The sequence below is a fragment of the Chelonia mydas genome, chromosome 2, assembly GCF_015237465.2.
Source record: "Chelonia mydas isolate rCheMyd1 chromosome 2, rCheMyd1.pri.v2, whole genome shotgun sequence".
Lineage (NCBI taxonomy): Eukaryota > Metazoa > Chordata > Testudines > Cheloniidae > Chelonia > Chelonia mydas.
Window position 1 is genome coordinate 1,098,791 of NC_057850.1, and position 15,146 is coordinate 1,113,936.

A 15,146-nucleotide genomic window follows, 5' to 3' on the forward strand; every position below is an offset into this window, starting at 1 on the left:
CTTAATGGCCCCAAGTCGGTGGGGGGGCTTTAGGGCTCACTGGTGGGCAAAGTACGAGGGGCTGAACCGTGCGGCTCCCTCTCCCTTTTCTGTGCTTCGTGACAGGAGACACGTACCCTCCCTCTCGCCTCCCGTCCCCCCGCGCACCCAGCTCGGCCCCGCTCGCCGTCCCTGAGCCAGGCCCAGACGGACAGAGCAGCCGGAAAGGCGTCCATCCACAGGGGAGGCCACGGGCCTTGCTCTGGTTCTAGGAACGTCCACACGCAGCCCTTTGGGGGACACCCAATTGCCAGCACCTCACAGACACAGGAGCTCCTGCTCTGCTCCCTTCCTCTCAGGTTACTTTCTGCTCCCCACCCACCCCTTCCTGTCCCATCGCCCTCTCTCAGCTGCTCACCAGCCCCTGAAAGCCACGGCACTGCCTCGGCACCATGCGATGACCTGCCCACCAGCCGCCCTGGCTAGGGAGAAAAGACCCAGCCAAATGACATTGCTGCCGGGTGGGAACCAGGGTCCAAGCCCCAGGCTCTGTGGGCCACCCATGGCTGACCAGCCATCCCATGATCCTCAGACATCAACAAAAGCCGGATTCTCCCCTTTCTAGCCTCCCTCGCCTGCAGCTTGTGCCAGTCTGGCTGGCCGTGAGACACAGGAGCCGGGCGCACCAGGACAGCGTGAATTACCCTCCCCGTGGCAGCACAGCAGGCTGCTGTGGGAATAAGTGGCCCTGCTAGTTCGAGGGCGACTTGCAGGGTTTGATTCCGTTTGTTCTGCACAGATTTAAAGGCTGGTTTTCAGTTCCTGTGCTCAACGAACTTCCCCTCTGGGGTGTCTGCCAAGGAGCCGCGAGCCCCCGGTCGCCGCAGAGCAGAACCCCGACCCTCTGCATCACCCGCCGCACGCTGCACACTGGAGACTGCAACTCTAACTCTTTCGACCCAACAGATCCCAGGGCGGGGGCGGTGGGGGCCAGGAGAAGAGGGGACCGCAGGCACCAGCAGGGGTGGGGGTGGCAGGGTCTCAGGCCCTGCACAGGGACCCAGCCCCCCGGGCCCTGGCCCAGCAGAGACCAGTGCCAGCAGACGAGGGCAGAACGCCAGCCTCACCTCTCCACAGCCCGGCCACCCAGGTCGTCCCAGCGCTCCTTCAGCTCCCCCAGCAGCTCCTCCAGCGGCTGCAGGTCCTCGGCCAGCTGGGCCTTCTCCCGCAGCAAGCGCCCGCTGCGCAGCGTGGCCTCGTACACGGGGCGCTTGGACCGCAGCAGCTTCTGGAACTCCTGCAGCGCCGGGGGGGGGCAGGTTAGTCCAGGGGAAAGGGGCAGGGGCGAGAGACTAGGCCTGGTGGGGTGGCCCCTGGGGAGACGGGCCTGGGGAGCAGGCAGGTCAGCGCAGGAGGGATGGGTAGGAGTCGGGCGGGGGCAGGAGAGGGTGAGTCAGCCCCAGGGAGATGGGGTCTGTGACAAAGTGGGAATGTTCTTAATGTTTTCTCTGAACACTGTGTGGGTGCCTCAGTTTCCCCTAGGCATTTCTGAAGTATCTAGGTGGTGGGATAAGGGGGTGTGGTTGTGGTAGAGCCCTAGAGGGCCAGTGTGATGGTGTCTGCACAGAGAATGGCCGACACCCTGTCTCCTGGCGACTGACGGCCTGGGCCCCGCCCCTGCAAAGGTGCCGACGGAAGGGGCTGGAGAACAGAGAGATCAGGTGGCCTCCTGACTCAGGAAGGAGACAAAGGAGAGGAGGGGCTGGAGTATGGGCTGGATGAATGCACTATAAGGTGGGTAGAAAGCTGGCTAGATTGTCGGGCTCAACGGGTAATGATCAATGGCTCCATGTCTAGTTGGCAGCCGGTGTCAAGTGGAGTGCCCCAGGGGTCGGTCCTGGGGCCGGTTTTGTTCAATATCTTCATAAATGATCTGGAGGATGGTGTGGATTGCACTCTCAGCAAATTTGCGGATGATACTAAACTGGGAGGAGAGGTAGATACGCTGGAGGGGAGGGATAGGATACAGAAGGACCTAGACAAATTGGAGGTTTGGGCCAAAAGAAATCTGATGAGGTTCAATAAGGATAAGTGCAGAGTCCTGCACTTAGGATGGAAGAATCCAATGCACCGCTACAGACTAGGGACCGAATGGCTCGGCAGCAGTTCTGCGGAAAAGGACCTAGGGGTGACAGTGGACGAGAAGCTGGATATGAGTCAGCAGTGTGCCCTTGTTGCCAAGAAGGCCAATGGCATTTTGGGCTGCATAAGTAGGGGCATTGCCAGCAGATCGAGGGACGTGATGGTTCCCCTCTATTCGACATTGGTGAGGCCTCATCTGGAGTACTGTGTCCAGTTTTGGGCCCCACACTACAAGAAGGACGTGGATAAATTGGAGAGAGTCCAGCGAAGGGCAACAAAAATGATTAGGGGTCTGGAACACATGACTTATGAGGAGAGGCTGAGGGAGCTGGGATTGTTTAGTCTGCAGAAGAGAAGAATGAGGGGGGATTTGATAGCTGCTTTCAACTACCTGAGAGGTGGTTCCAGAGAGGATGGTTCTAGACTATTCTCAGTGGTAGAAGAGGACAGGACAAGGAGTAATGGTCTCAAGTTGCAGTGGGGGAGGTTTAGGTTGGATATCAGGAAAAACTTTTTCACTAGGAGGGTGGTGAAACACTGGAATGCGTTACCTAGGGAGGTGGTGGAATCTCCTTCCTTAGAAGTTTTTAAGGTCAGGCTTGACAAAGCCCTGGCTGGGATGATTTAATTAGGGATTGGTCCTGCTTTGAGCAGGGGGTTGGACTAGATGACCTCCTGAGGTCCCTTCCAATCCTGATATTCTATGATATGCTATGACGGGCTGGAGAGTTTCAGTTTGGAGCTGGCTGGGGAAATGGAGGGAGGCCCAGATGGGGCTCTGGCCTCCCTGCCCCCCAAGATGGACCCAGCTGAGGGGTCCTGTTCTCTGCACCTACAAGCTCTGTGTTAGACCATGTTCCTGTCGTCTAATAAACCTTCTGTTTTCCTGGCTGGCTGAGAGTCCCGTCTGACTGCGGAGTTGGGGGGCAGGACCCTCTGGCTTCCCCAGGACCCCGCCTGGGCGGACTCGCTGTGGGAAGTGCACGGAGGGGTGGAGGATGCTGAATGCTCCAAGGTCAGACCCAGGAAGGTGGAAGCCGGGTGAGCTGTGTGTCCTGCGGACAGGCTGCTCCCAGAGAGGAGACTCCCCCAGAGTCCTGCCTGGCTTCGTAGGGAGCAGTTCCAGAGCATCGCCCGGGGACTCCGTGACAACACTCTCAGGGGCTGTGGGGAATACAGGGCTGGGAAGCAGGCGGGACGGCCCAGGAGAGATGGGTAGGGGCTGTGGTGGGAAATGGGGCTGGGGAACAAGTCGGTCAGTGCAGGACAAATGGGTAGGGATGGGGGGAGGGATAGCTCAGTGGTTTCAGCATTGGTCTGCTAAACCCAGGGTTGTTAGTTCAATCCTTGAGGGGGCCATTTAGGGACCTGGGGCAAAAATTGGGGATTGGTCCTGTTTGAGCAGGGGGTTGGACTAGATACCTCCTGAGGTCCCTTCCAATCCTGATCTTCTATGAGTCGAGGGTGGGTCGGCCCAGGGGAGACTGGCAGGGGCTGAGCGGAGATGAGGCCAGGAAGCAGGTGGGTTGGCCCAGGGGAGTCTCCTGCACCCCAGGAGCAGCTTCCCCAGGGCGACTCCTCCCTAGGCTATGTCCCCTACCTCCCAGCCCCTGCGAACACCCCCCCAGCATGCCCAGCCCCTCACCCAAGACCTCCTTGGGCTGAGCGGGGCCTGGGAGTGCAGCTGGTCAAAGGGAACACTACCAGCGTGTCACACAGGGGCCCCAGGCCACCGGCTTTCTCCCGGAGGAGCGTGGCATGTGAGACACGACGTGTGAAGAAGTGGGAATTTTCTGCAGTAGGGGTATGGCTGAGAGGCTGTGGGGGGTGATGGCCCCTAGTCCTGGGGACCCCCTGTACCCAAGGGGGGTTCTGCAGTAGGCGTATGGCTGAGAGGCCTGGCGTGACTGACCAGGGATTTCCCCAGTTGTGCCGAAGGGTGACAATGCCCGGGGGGATGCAGAGCAGGAGTCCAGAGGTGCTGGGTCAATGCCCCATTGAAGGGAGCGAAACCCAGCCCCGTGGAGGCTCCAGGAGGCAACGGGAGCTCTGAGGGCTGAACCCCGACACCTCCCAGGGCAGGCGGGAACTGTGACCTCAGCCAGGGGCTGCAGGAGGGGATCCGAACTGGCTTTGGGGAGACCAAGGATCTCTCACCTGGCACTGACAGGGACCTGGGGAGGAGGCCAAAACTTGTCATCTTTTCCTGGCTAGGCCAGGCTGGAATATGTCTGAACCCGGGTATCTCAGTGCTAACCTAAGGCCATCCTGAGGCCGCCTGACAAATACGGCTCTGGCCTGAGCCAGCCGCTGCGTGCTGCAGCAAGTACTGGCTGGGAGCAGAGAACTGTCTGTAATATTTGTATGAACCCCACACGTGCCTCAGTTTCCCTCTGTAGTTTGCATTGTACCGGGGGGGAGGTATGAGGCATAGATTTTTAAGGGCAATTAACCTTTGGCCCAGTTTCCCCAGGCTGGGGGTGGATTCCCCGTCACTGACAATGTCAGATCCTGCCTAGCTGGGTGTCCAAAGGCCCAGGGATTCTTTGGGGAGGCTATGGGGCCTGTGCTAGGCAGGAGGTCAGATGAGGTGGCTGCAGCGATCCCTTCTGGCCTGGGAATCTATCGCTGGGGTGAGTCTGCTTCTGGCCAGTGCAGCGACCTGAGCTGGAGTCACCGTGCTCTGGGGCCTTAAGGGACTGGCTCAAACTGGCCCAGGTCAACAAGGGCTGCAGAGAGAAAGGCAGGCTCCAAAGACCCAGGAGCTGGGGTGCGAACGCGGCCCTGCCTGGAGAACACAGGACGGGGATGTGATGGGCAGGGGATATGGGGCTGGCTTCGGGAGCAGGCCGGCTGCTCTCTCCAGGGACTGACAAGGAGTCAGAGAGAGACGGAGCCACTCCAGCTTGGCTGGCCGATTGCTCCAGCTCAGCAGACGGACGACGCTTTTACCTTCAGTTCTCTGTGCTGAGCTAGGGCCGGCCCCGGCTGTGTCCCCGCTGACTAACGAACCCTGCGCTGTTTGGAACCGCGGCCGGGTGTCACTGCAAACACTGGCTGGTGCACCCGTCCCTGCACGTCTCTCCCAGGGTCTGGCTCAGGGCAGAGCTCCCGGCATGACGCAGGAGCGCTGGAGCCTAGTGGCTCAGGACGGAGGCCGTGGGACCTGGAGGCCTGCCCTGGAGGAAGAGTGGGACCCTTGGCGCCCCGAAAGGGCATTGCACAGAGCCCGTGGACGCACTGCGGTCTCGGGAGTTTGGCAGCAGAGGGCAAAGGCTGCAGGCCCCTGATCAGGCACTTGACCCCCGCATCCGGCCAAAGGCTCAACAGCTCTCCTGGGCCTAGCACCTCCCACCTCTGCTGTCTCCCAGTTCCGCCCAGCCCTGGGGATGCAGCAGCCTGGCCCTGCTGAGAGCAGAGAGATGGGCATAGGGACCTCGTGGTCGGCACAGGGAAAGCCCGGGGCACCCCCAGGAGAGCCCTAAGGAGCACCACCCTTGGGGGCATCTCAGAGTCCGGGGAATCTGCAAGCCGCCATGTGCTGGCGTGACAGCCCGGGCCAGAACACACGTCCCAGGGAGCTGGGGGAGGGGAGCCACGGCACCGCACCTTGTGCTCAGCCAGCTGGCACTTGATCTCCTCCTGGCTCATGGCGGCGTCGCTGGGGATCTCGAGAGTCGGCTCCACCTCATCCATCCAGTCCAGGAGCAGCTGCCGGGACTCGCTGAACTGAAAACGAGCGAGAGGGTGTGTCAGCGGGAACGCTGGAGACCAGCCCCACCTGGCGACAGGGCCCGCTCCCCGCCACACCCTCGGGGCCCCGCACGGTACCTGCTTGGCACGCTTGCGAGCGTCCTCCAGCGCGGCACCCCGCTCGCCAGTGCGCCGCAGCACCTTGGCCACCCGCTCCTTGGCCGTCAGCACCAGGCTCTGGATCACAGCACAGTCCTGCTTCCTGCTCACGTCCTTCAGGCGAGAGGCCACCGCCTCCAGGCTGGACAGCTGCTCCCCACGGGCGGTCACCTCCTTCAGCAGCGCCTGCCAAGCGAGCCACAGCTAGCCGGGACTGGCGCAGCAGGCCCTGGGGGAGGCCACCCGCGGCCAAGGGGCAGCAGCCCGGTTCAGCGGGGGGCTTTCCGAGCAGGCTCCAGGCACCGAAAGAGCCGTGGTGCTGGGAGCAGGGGGATCCCCCCCACTGCTGCGGGGAGCGAAGACACGCTGCGATGGGGTGTGGTGACAAAAGGGTGAAAGTGACCAATTAAGCTCGGAGGGGTGGGGGTTAGGCCGAAGCTGGGGGCTGGGTCTCCAAGGGCTGCTCCGGGAGGGGCCAGCACGGAGACCCAGGTGACCAGGGCCCGCTGCCAGCCTGAGCCCTGGGTAGAGGGAGGGTGGGACAGGTCCCAGGACCTGGGGACCGGCTGGGACGGCCTGAAGCGGGGGCGAGCCGGCAAAGGAGAAGGCTCCAGGTGAGCTGAGGAGTCGGTTGTCTTGCTGTGTTCTGTGGCTTTTGAGCCCTGTGAAGGGCTGGGCTCTGGTACCTGCTTGGCTGGAGGGCCAGGGCACAGCTCTTGCAATGCCACGTATCGACGCTGGGGGCGGGTATTCCGGCCACTTCGTCAGGCACCCACCCCGTACTGCCAGCATCTCCCCGGGGAGCCCCCCGCCCGCCCCAGTGCCCCGGCCTCCCGCGCCCCAGGGGGGCTGCACCCGAGCACTGTTCCCAGCAGAGCCTGGCATGGACGCGGTGCCTGGCGGGGCCCCTGGGGCCATGCCCTGGGACAGAAGAGGCCGTGCTGGGAGCCAGGCCCTGTTCCTGTCTGGCCCTGGCTGCAGGCTGTGGAAGCTCACACCGGGCACCGCCGGGTGAGATCAGGTCCTTGCAGCCACGCACCAGACCGGCCAGGCTGCTCCAGGGGGCCCGCGACCCGGACTGGGCCTTGCGAGCCCCCGGGTCAGCGAGGATGCGGGGCCCCGGGTGCCAGCCCCCACAGGCGAGCTGCAGTGCAGGCTCTTTAGGGGGCAGGCGCCGTGGCGGGGATTCCACAGCAGCAAGGCCTGCCAGGGCCCTGAGCAGAGGCCGGGGGGGTCTGTCTGGGGCTTTGGGTCACAGCCCTGCCAGCTGTGGGGAAAGCCGCTGGGCCAGCCACACTCACCTGGTGCTCCCGGACCTGCCTGAGGACCGTCTCCAGCAGGAAGCTGGGCGGCTCCGGGGCACTCAGGCTCTCCTCCGTCTGCCCCAGCCACTGCAGCAGCTCCTGCGCCGTGGTGTGGAACTCGGTGCTGAGAGTCAGCCCCTCCGCCAGCCGCTCCTGCGGGAGAGCAGCCATGGTTAGAGACGCGCCGGGCCCGCCGGGAGAGCCGGCCACCGCCCGCAGGGCTGGGGACGAGCTGGTCCCCGGGCCGGCCAGGGAACCGACCGGCTGTGCCTGCCACAGGCTAAACCGCACTCCTTCCAGCTGGGGGGGACACCCTGGCCCCCCATTCCAGCTGGGGGGACCCCCTCCTATTCCAGCCGGGGAACCGACCGGCTGTGCCCGCTACAACCTAAACTGCGCCCCTTTCAGGTGGGGGAGATAGACAGACAGACACAGTCCCGGCCCCCCGGACACGCGCACACACACGCTCCCAGCCCCAGGATGGACACACACACACACACACACTCCCAGCCCCAGGACGGAGACACACACACACACACACGCTCCCAGCCCCAGGACAGATACACACACACACACACACACACACACACACTCCCAGCCCCAGGACGGAGACACACACACACGCACACACTCCCAGCCCATGGGACACGCACACACACACGCTCCCAGCCCCAGGACGGATACACACACACACACACACACGCTCCCAGCCCCAGGACGGAGACACACACACACACACACACGCTCCCAGCCCCAGGACGGAGACACACACACACACACACGCTCCCAGCCCCAGGACGGATACACACACACACACTCCCAGCGCCAGGATGGAGACACACACACACACTCCCAGCGCCAGGATGGAGACACACACACACACACACGCTCCCAGCCCCAGGACGGAGACACACACACACACACACACGCTCCCAGCCCCAGGACGGATACACACACACACACTCCCAGCGCCAGGACGGAGACACACACACACACTCCCAGCGCCAGGATGGAGACACACACACACACACACGCTCCCAGCCCCAGGACAGATACACACACACACACACACACACACACACACACACGCTCCCAGCCCCAGGATGGAGACACACACACACACACACACAATCCCAGCCCCAGGACGGAGACACACACACACACACATACACACACACCTTCCTCTCCTGGACCTGGCTGTGGACGCTCTCCCATCTCTGCTCCAGGATGCGCAGGCTGTGCTCGGTGCTGCATGCCCGGGGCAGGCTGCAGGAGGCCAGCAGGCGCTGCAGCCGGTCCCTCACGCGGTTATACGCCTGCTGCTTGGACTCCAGCTCCTTGGCCAGCTCCTGCAGAGGCACGGCAGAGGGGCAGCGCTGGGCCTGGCTCTCCCGGCAGCACTGTGCAGCCGGGGGCTCGGAGCGGGGCCGGGGCCGCCTCTCGCGCCGCGCGGCTGCATGGGACCGTTCTCCTCCAGGGAGGGAGCCAAGGGCCCAGGGGGACGCCCAGGGGCCACAGGCCCGGCAGCTTGGCAAGGAAAGGCGCAGTGTGTGGGTTCAGCCCCAGGGCCACCGCTCTGGCATGGGCGGGGGAGCTGGGGCAGGTGTGGCCGGGGGGGGAGGGTTGCCAACTTTCTACTCGCACTAAACCGAACACCCTTGCCCCGCCCCTCCCCTGAGGCCCCGCCTGTGCCCCGCCCCTTCTCCAAAGCCCCGCCCCCACTCACTCCACACCCCCGCTTGCTCTCCCCTCCCTCCCTCATTTTCACTGGACTGGCTCAGGGGGCTGGGGTGTGGGAGGGGGTGAGGGCTCCAGCTGGGGGTGCAGGCTCTGATATGGGGCTGGGGATAAGAGATTTGGGGTGTAGGAGTGGGCTCCGGGCTGGGATCAAGGGGTATGGAGGGCGGGAGGGGGATCAGGGCTGGGGCAGGTCTGCGGACAGTCAACGGCAGTGCTGAGCGGAGCTGCCAGGATCCCTTTTCAACCGGGTTTTCTGGTCGAAAACTGGACACCTGGTCACCCTACCCGGGGGAGCAGGGGCAGACGTGCTCTGGAGGGTGGGGCAAATGTGGCTCGGGGGGCGCTGGGGCAGACGTGGCTCGGGGGGAGCAGGGGCAGACGTGCTCTGGAGGGTGGGGCAGATGTGGCTCGGGGGGAGCTGGGGCAGATGTGGCTCAGGGGGCGCTGGGGCAAACGTGGCAAAGGTGGGAGCTGGGGCAGACGTGGCAAAGGAGGGCGGGTCAGACGTTCTCCGGGGGCTGTCCAGGGGCTGGCAGGAAGTGCTCACCAGGTGCGCTGCCAGCTTCTCCTTGGTGGTTTCGGGGTGGTCCCAGACGGGCTTGGAGAAGAAGAGCCGCAGCTCCACGTGCTCCAGCCACTGCAGCAGGTCCATGATCTCCAGCGTCACGTCCTGCGCCTGTGGGCGGCCTGGGCACTAAGTGAGCGGGTGCCCCCCGCCGAGCCGGGCCTCGGATGCCAACAGGGCATGGAACTGCGGGGGACCCAGACCCACAGCCACCAGCAGAGCACAGGCCGGCCGGCTCCCCCCGCATCCCACGCCCCAGCGTGCCGCGAGGTCCTGGCCCAGGCCAGCCGGCTCCCCCCGCATCCCGCGCCCCAGCGTGCCGCGAGGTCCTGGCACAGGCCGGCCGGCTCCCCCCGCAGCCCCGCGCCCCAGCGTGCCACGAGGTCCTGGCACAGGCCAGCCGGCTCCCCCCGCATCCCGCGCCCCAGCGTGCCGCGAGGTCCTGGCACAGGCCGGCCGGCTCCCCCCGCATCCCGCGCCCCAGCATGCCGCGAGGTCCTGGCACAGGCCGGCCGGCTCCCCCCGCATCCCACGCCCCAGCATGCCACGAGGTCCTGGCACAGGCCGGCCGGCTCCCCCCGCATCCCGCACCCCAGCGTGCCACGAGGTCCTGGCACAGGCCGGCCGGCTCCCCCCGCATCCCGCGCCCCAGCGTGCCGCGAGGTCCTGGCACAGGCCGGCCGGCTCCCCCCGCATCCCGCGCCCCAGCGTGCCGCGAGGTCCTGGCACAGGCCGGCCGGCTCCCCCCGCATCCCGCGCCCCAGCGTGCCGCGAGGTCCTGGCACAGGCCGGCCGGCTCCCCCCGCAGCCCCGCGCCCCAGCGTGCCGCGAGGTCCTGGCACAGGCCGGCCGGCTCCCCCCGCAGCCCCGCGCCCCAGCGTGCCGCGAGGTCCTGGCACAGGCCGGCCGGCTCCCCCCGCAGCCCCGCGCCCCAGCGTGCCGCGAGGTCCTGGCACAGGCCGGCCGGCTCCCCCCGCAGCCCCACGCCCCAGCGTGCCGCGAGGTCCTGGCACAGGCCAGCCGGCTCCCCCCCGAGAAACATTCCCAGTGAAATGAATACACAGTGCGGGGAGCCTGGCCACGGGAGCTGCCCGGGGCGCAGGCAGGAGGGAGGCTGGCCCCAGGAGCTGCCCAGGACACGGGGGGCGCTGTTGGCAGGACCCGCGGGCACAGCTGCGTGGAGCTCCCTGGCACGTCTCGGCTGTGGCGGAGCCGTGGGGCTGGTGAGTGCCCCGTGTGCCGGGCAGCGCCGTGGCAGGGGTGGGGGCTCCACGTACCTGGCTGAGGTTGTTCTCCAGCTCCAGCTGCCGGCTCTCGGTCTCACTCCGTACGACGTCCCAGCGCTGGTTGAGCTGCTGGAGGCTGCGCTGCAGCACGGCCGTGCTGTCCCCAAGGCTGGAGAGCAGCAGCCCCTGGCCGGCCTCGTTCACAGACTGGACAGTCCGGGCGTGGGACATGACGTCGTTTCTCAGCACCTGCGGGGAGGCGCAGTCCGGGCGTGGGCCATCCCCACCCCCCAGCTGTGCCTCTGCCCAGGGGAGGGGCGGCCAGGCTCCTTCTCTGCCTCTGACCCCCCACCCCCGAGTCCATACTGCAGTGCCGCTGAAACCCGCTCCCGGAGCAGCTACAAACGTCTGCCCCGCTGCAGTGGGCCCCAGTGCTGCGGGCGCTGCCCTGTCTCTGGGCCTGTCAATGCTGATCAGTAGGGCCCTTATCTGGACCGAAATCTGATCTCCCCCCGTTGTGATGAAGTGGGACTGTTCTTAATGGTTCCTCTGAATAGTGTGGGGGTGCCTCAGTTTCCCCTGTGCAGTTCTTAAGTCTCTAGGGGGTGGGAGAAGGGTGTAGGATCACGGCAGAGCCCTAAAGGGCAGGTGTGTGCAGGGGTCTGGACACAGAGAATGGCCGACACCCTGTTTCCTGGCCACTGATGGCCTGGGCCTTTCCCCCCTGCAAGGTGAGAGCTAAAGCGACCCGGCCCGGGAAAGGGACAAAGCCCAGAGGAGGAGGGGCTGGAGGGAGTTTCAGGACCCGGCTGAGGGGTCCTGTTCTCTGCACCTACAAGCTCTGTTTTAGACCATGTTCCTGTCGTCTAATAAACCTTTTGTTTTACTGGTTGGCTGAGAGTCACGTCTGACTGCGGATTTGGGGGGCAGGACCCTACGGCTTCCCCAGGACCCCACCTGGGCGGACTCGCTGTGGGAAGCGCACAGAGGGGCAGAGGAGGCTGAATGCTCCGAGGTCAGACCCAGGAAGGGGGAAGCCGGGTGAGCTGTGTGTCCTGCAGACAGGCTGCTCCCAGAAAGGCGACTGCCCCAGAGTCCTGCCTGGCTTCGTGGGGAGCAGTTCCAGAGCATCGCCCAGGGACTCTGTGACACGTGACGAAGGGGGGATTTTCGTAGTGTTTTGCATGAGTACGGTGTGTGCCTCAGTTTCCTCTGTGTGCTGCGTGTGTAATGAGGAGGTGGGAAAGGGGTTTGTGGTTGCAGAGGGCCAGGTGTGACCTCACCCAGCAGCTGGGACCCTGGACAAGGGCCTGTTGTGACAGAGCAGGGAGGGGGAGGATCGACCTGGGGACGTGGCAGGGACTTTCACTGGGGATGGGAGACTTCCCTTGAGGGACGATACCTGAGCCTGTCACATGAGCCAGGAGGGGGGTTGGGGCCAGGTGACACCTTCTCCTCGGGAACTGGACAAAGGCTGGAGGAGGAGCTGCAGGGAGGCTGAGGGAGACGGCTGGAGGGGTTTCCAGTTTTGGGGAAGTTGGCTGGGGAAGAGGAGGGAGCCCCAAGGTTGGGGTCTAATCTCCCTGCCCCCCAGAAGGGCCTGACTAAGGGTCCTGTTTATGCCTGCAAGCTCTGGTCTGGACTGTGCTCCTGTCGTCGCTAATAAACCTTCTGCTCTACTGGCTGGGTGAGAGTCATGGGGAATCGCAGGAAGTGGGGGTGCAGGGCCCGGACTCCCCCTCACACCGTGACACCTGGACTCTGGACTCGTGGAACTTAGCAGCCAGTGACCTGGAGGCCCAGCCCAGCTTGGGAGCAGCCGGTTCTGGCCCATGGGAGGATAAAGGATGGAGGGAGAAGGCCCAAGAGATCTGTTTGCCCAGGAATGCCCAGGTGAAACACTGGAATGCGTTACCTAGGGAGGAGGTAGAATCTCCTTCCTTGGAAGTTTTTAAGGTCAGGCTTGACAAAGCTTTGGCTGGGATGATTTGATTGGGGATTGGTCCTGCTTTGAGCAGGGGGTTGGACTAGATGACCTCCTGAGGTCCTTCCAACCCTGATACTCTATGATTCTATGATTCTATGAATGAAGACAAAGGGTGGAGGAGGGGCAATCGGGGAAGGTGATATTGGGTGACCGGTCATGGCTGGACAGGGGACAAAGAGGGGTCTGGACCCAGCGGAACTGGGACAGAACCAGATGGACAGTGCTGGGGCTTTCTATGCTTGAGAGCCCTGAGAACTTCCTGTGCTGGGTTCAGATGTTCAATAAATCTCCTGTTTTACCCTAGCTGAGAGTCACTGCAGGCTCGAGATGGGGGAGCATTGCTCCCTCTGGGGGTGGAGGTCCTGGGGATCCAGAGTGAGGGGACTCCCTGCGGGGGCTCATGGAGGGAGACAGACGTGCAGAAAGCTCAGAGGTGCGGTCCCAGAGGCGTCAGGGCCAAAGGGCCTAACCCCGAGAGAGAGTGCACCCTCGAGAAGGGCTGTCGCACGAAAGGGAGTTCCTCCCAGGGGCCGTACAGAGCCATTGGGTGTATTCAAGTCATCAAGGCCTGCTGAAATTCACCCTGGGGTTCTTAAGGAACTAGCTGAAGGGATCTCAGAACCATTAGCAATTAGCTGTGAACTCGGAAGACAGAGCCCTTCTCTGCTGCTCCTTACCTTGTGCTTGGCCAGCTCGATCTCACAGCTCTGCAGATCCAGGCTCACCGGGGTCCGGCCCTGCAGCTGCTCTGCCGTGTGGGAAATCCACTGCACCAGCTCCTCCAGCTGGTTCTGGAACTGCCCCAAGCCCAGGAGCGCCGCTTCCAGCTGGTGCTGGGAACGGGAGGGAAAAATGGACCCACCAGACCCAGCCTCCCTGGAGCTGTGGCCCCCAGCTCCCCAAGTCAGCTAGGGCAGTAGCATCTAGGGGCGCCAGCTCCACGACTGAACGAGTAGAACTGTTTGTGCATGGAGTGCTCCGAGCCCTGAAATCACATGACCAGCACCCACGGGCCCCGGCCCCACCTCCCTGGGCCCGGCAGCTGGGTGACCAGCACCCACGGGCCCCGGCCCCACCTCCCTGGGCCCGGCAGCTGGGTGACCAGCACCCACGGACCCCGGCCCCACCTCCCTGGGCCCGGCAGCTGGGTGACCAGCACCCACGGGCCCCGGCCCCACCTCCCTGGGCCCGGCAGCTGGGTGACCAGCACCCACGGACCCCGGCCCCACCTCCCTGGGCCCGGCAGCTGGGTGACCAGCACCCACGGACCCCGGCCCCACCTCCCTGGGCCCGGCAGCTGGGTGACCAGCACCCACGGACCCCGGCCCCACCTCCCTGGGCCTGGCAGCTGGGTGACCAGCACGCACGGACCCCGGCCCCACCTCCCTGGGCCTGGCACCTGGGTGACCAGCACCCACGGACCCCGGCCCCACCATGGGCCCAGCGGCTGGCGAGTGACGTTTATGACTTGGGGAGCCTGGAAAGCCCTACCTGGCGGCTGACAATCTCCTCTTCCAGGCGATCCCAGCGCTGCCGGAAGTCACTAAGCAAAGCTGGGGGGCCTCTGTCCTCAGCCCCCCCATGGTGCCGCAGGCTCTCCACATCCACCTTGCACTGGTACAGCTCCCTCTTGAACTCCTGGAGGGATGGGAGCAGCAGGCTTGAGGGCACCTCCGAGCACCTCCCAGCACAGCAGCCCCATGGCCCCCTGGCTTGGCACCCACCCAGCTCTGCTCTGCAGTGGGACCCTGCTGCTCCCCCAGTGCAGGCGTTCCCCCTCCCCACCTCCCCAAGGGTGTGTGGCCCTGGCCAGGTCCAGGCAGCTGCCCCACACAGGGGCAGGGGTACCAACCTCCCCAGACCCACATGGGACCCAGGGCCTCCCTTTCCATCTGTCCAGGGCACCAGGTGCAGCCTGGACCCTGGGCCCCGCCCCCTGGGGAAAGCAATCCCACTGCACACCACCCGGCGCAGCGCCCCACACCCTGCCCCACCTGGCTGAGCAGCCCCCCCCAGGTCTCTAGGGTGCCAGGGAGCAGGAGGGCCTCACTGGGCAAGGGCTCCGCCCCGCCCAGGTGCCCAGTGCTGGATCCCCTGTGACAGGTGAGGGGCAGGGCAGGTGGCCGCCAGCCATGCCAGCAGATCCAGGCCCACCCCAGCGGTGTCTGCGAAGGGCAAAGACCCGGAGCATTTCCCACCTTCAGCTCCGCCAGCTGCTGCCTCAGCAGCTCCAGGTCCCCCCCAGCCAGGAACTCCTCCGCCATGCGCAGCTCCGCCGCGGCCAGCCACTCACAGAGCCTCTGGGAGGGAGGCAGGGAAAGGGGGTGAGGGAGGGGAACCCCCGCGATGGG

The 15,146-nt window shown here is 64.8% G+C and overlaps 1 protein-coding gene and 1 long non-coding RNA gene across 2 annotated transcripts in view; one reads left to right on the forward strand and one right to left on the reverse strand.

Annotated features, from left to right (window-relative positions):
• The window catches only part of LOC102930879 (dystonin), a 103,131-nt gene that overhangs the window by 40,458 nt on the left and 47,527 nt on the right, over nucleotides 1-15,146 (reverse strand). The window contains exons 17-26 of the mRNA XM_043538898.1: nucleotides 14,994-15,095; nucleotides 14,287-14,433; nucleotides 13,473-13,628; nucleotides 10,860-11,057; nucleotides 9,565-9,693; nucleotides 8,456-8,626; nucleotides 7,275-7,430; nucleotides 5,953-6,159; nucleotides 5,731-5,850; nucleotides 1,107-1,276 (exon numbers count right to left, since the gene is read on the reverse strand). Coding sequence (XP_043394833.1) covers nucleotides 1,107-1,276; nucleotides 5,731-5,850; nucleotides 5,953-6,159; nucleotides 7,275-7,430; nucleotides 8,456-8,626; nucleotides 9,565-9,693; nucleotides 10,860-11,057; nucleotides 13,473-13,628; nucleotides 14,287-14,433; nucleotides 14,994-15,095 — 1,556 coding nt within the window. The remainder of the gene's footprint in view (nucleotides 1-1,106; nucleotides 1,277-5,730; nucleotides 5,851-5,952; nucleotides 6,160-7,274; nucleotides 7,431-8,455; nucleotides 8,627-9,564; nucleotides 9,694-10,859; nucleotides 11,058-13,472; nucleotides 13,629-14,286; nucleotides 14,434-14,993; nucleotides 15,096-15,146) is intronic.
• LOC122464370 lies at nucleotides 1,612-2,888 on the forward strand. The gene is made up of 3 exons (XR_006288320.1): nucleotides 1,612-1,746; nucleotides 2,360-2,362; nucleotides 2,851-2,888. It is a non-coding gene; the product is annotated as an uncharacterized LOC122464370 (long non-coding RNA).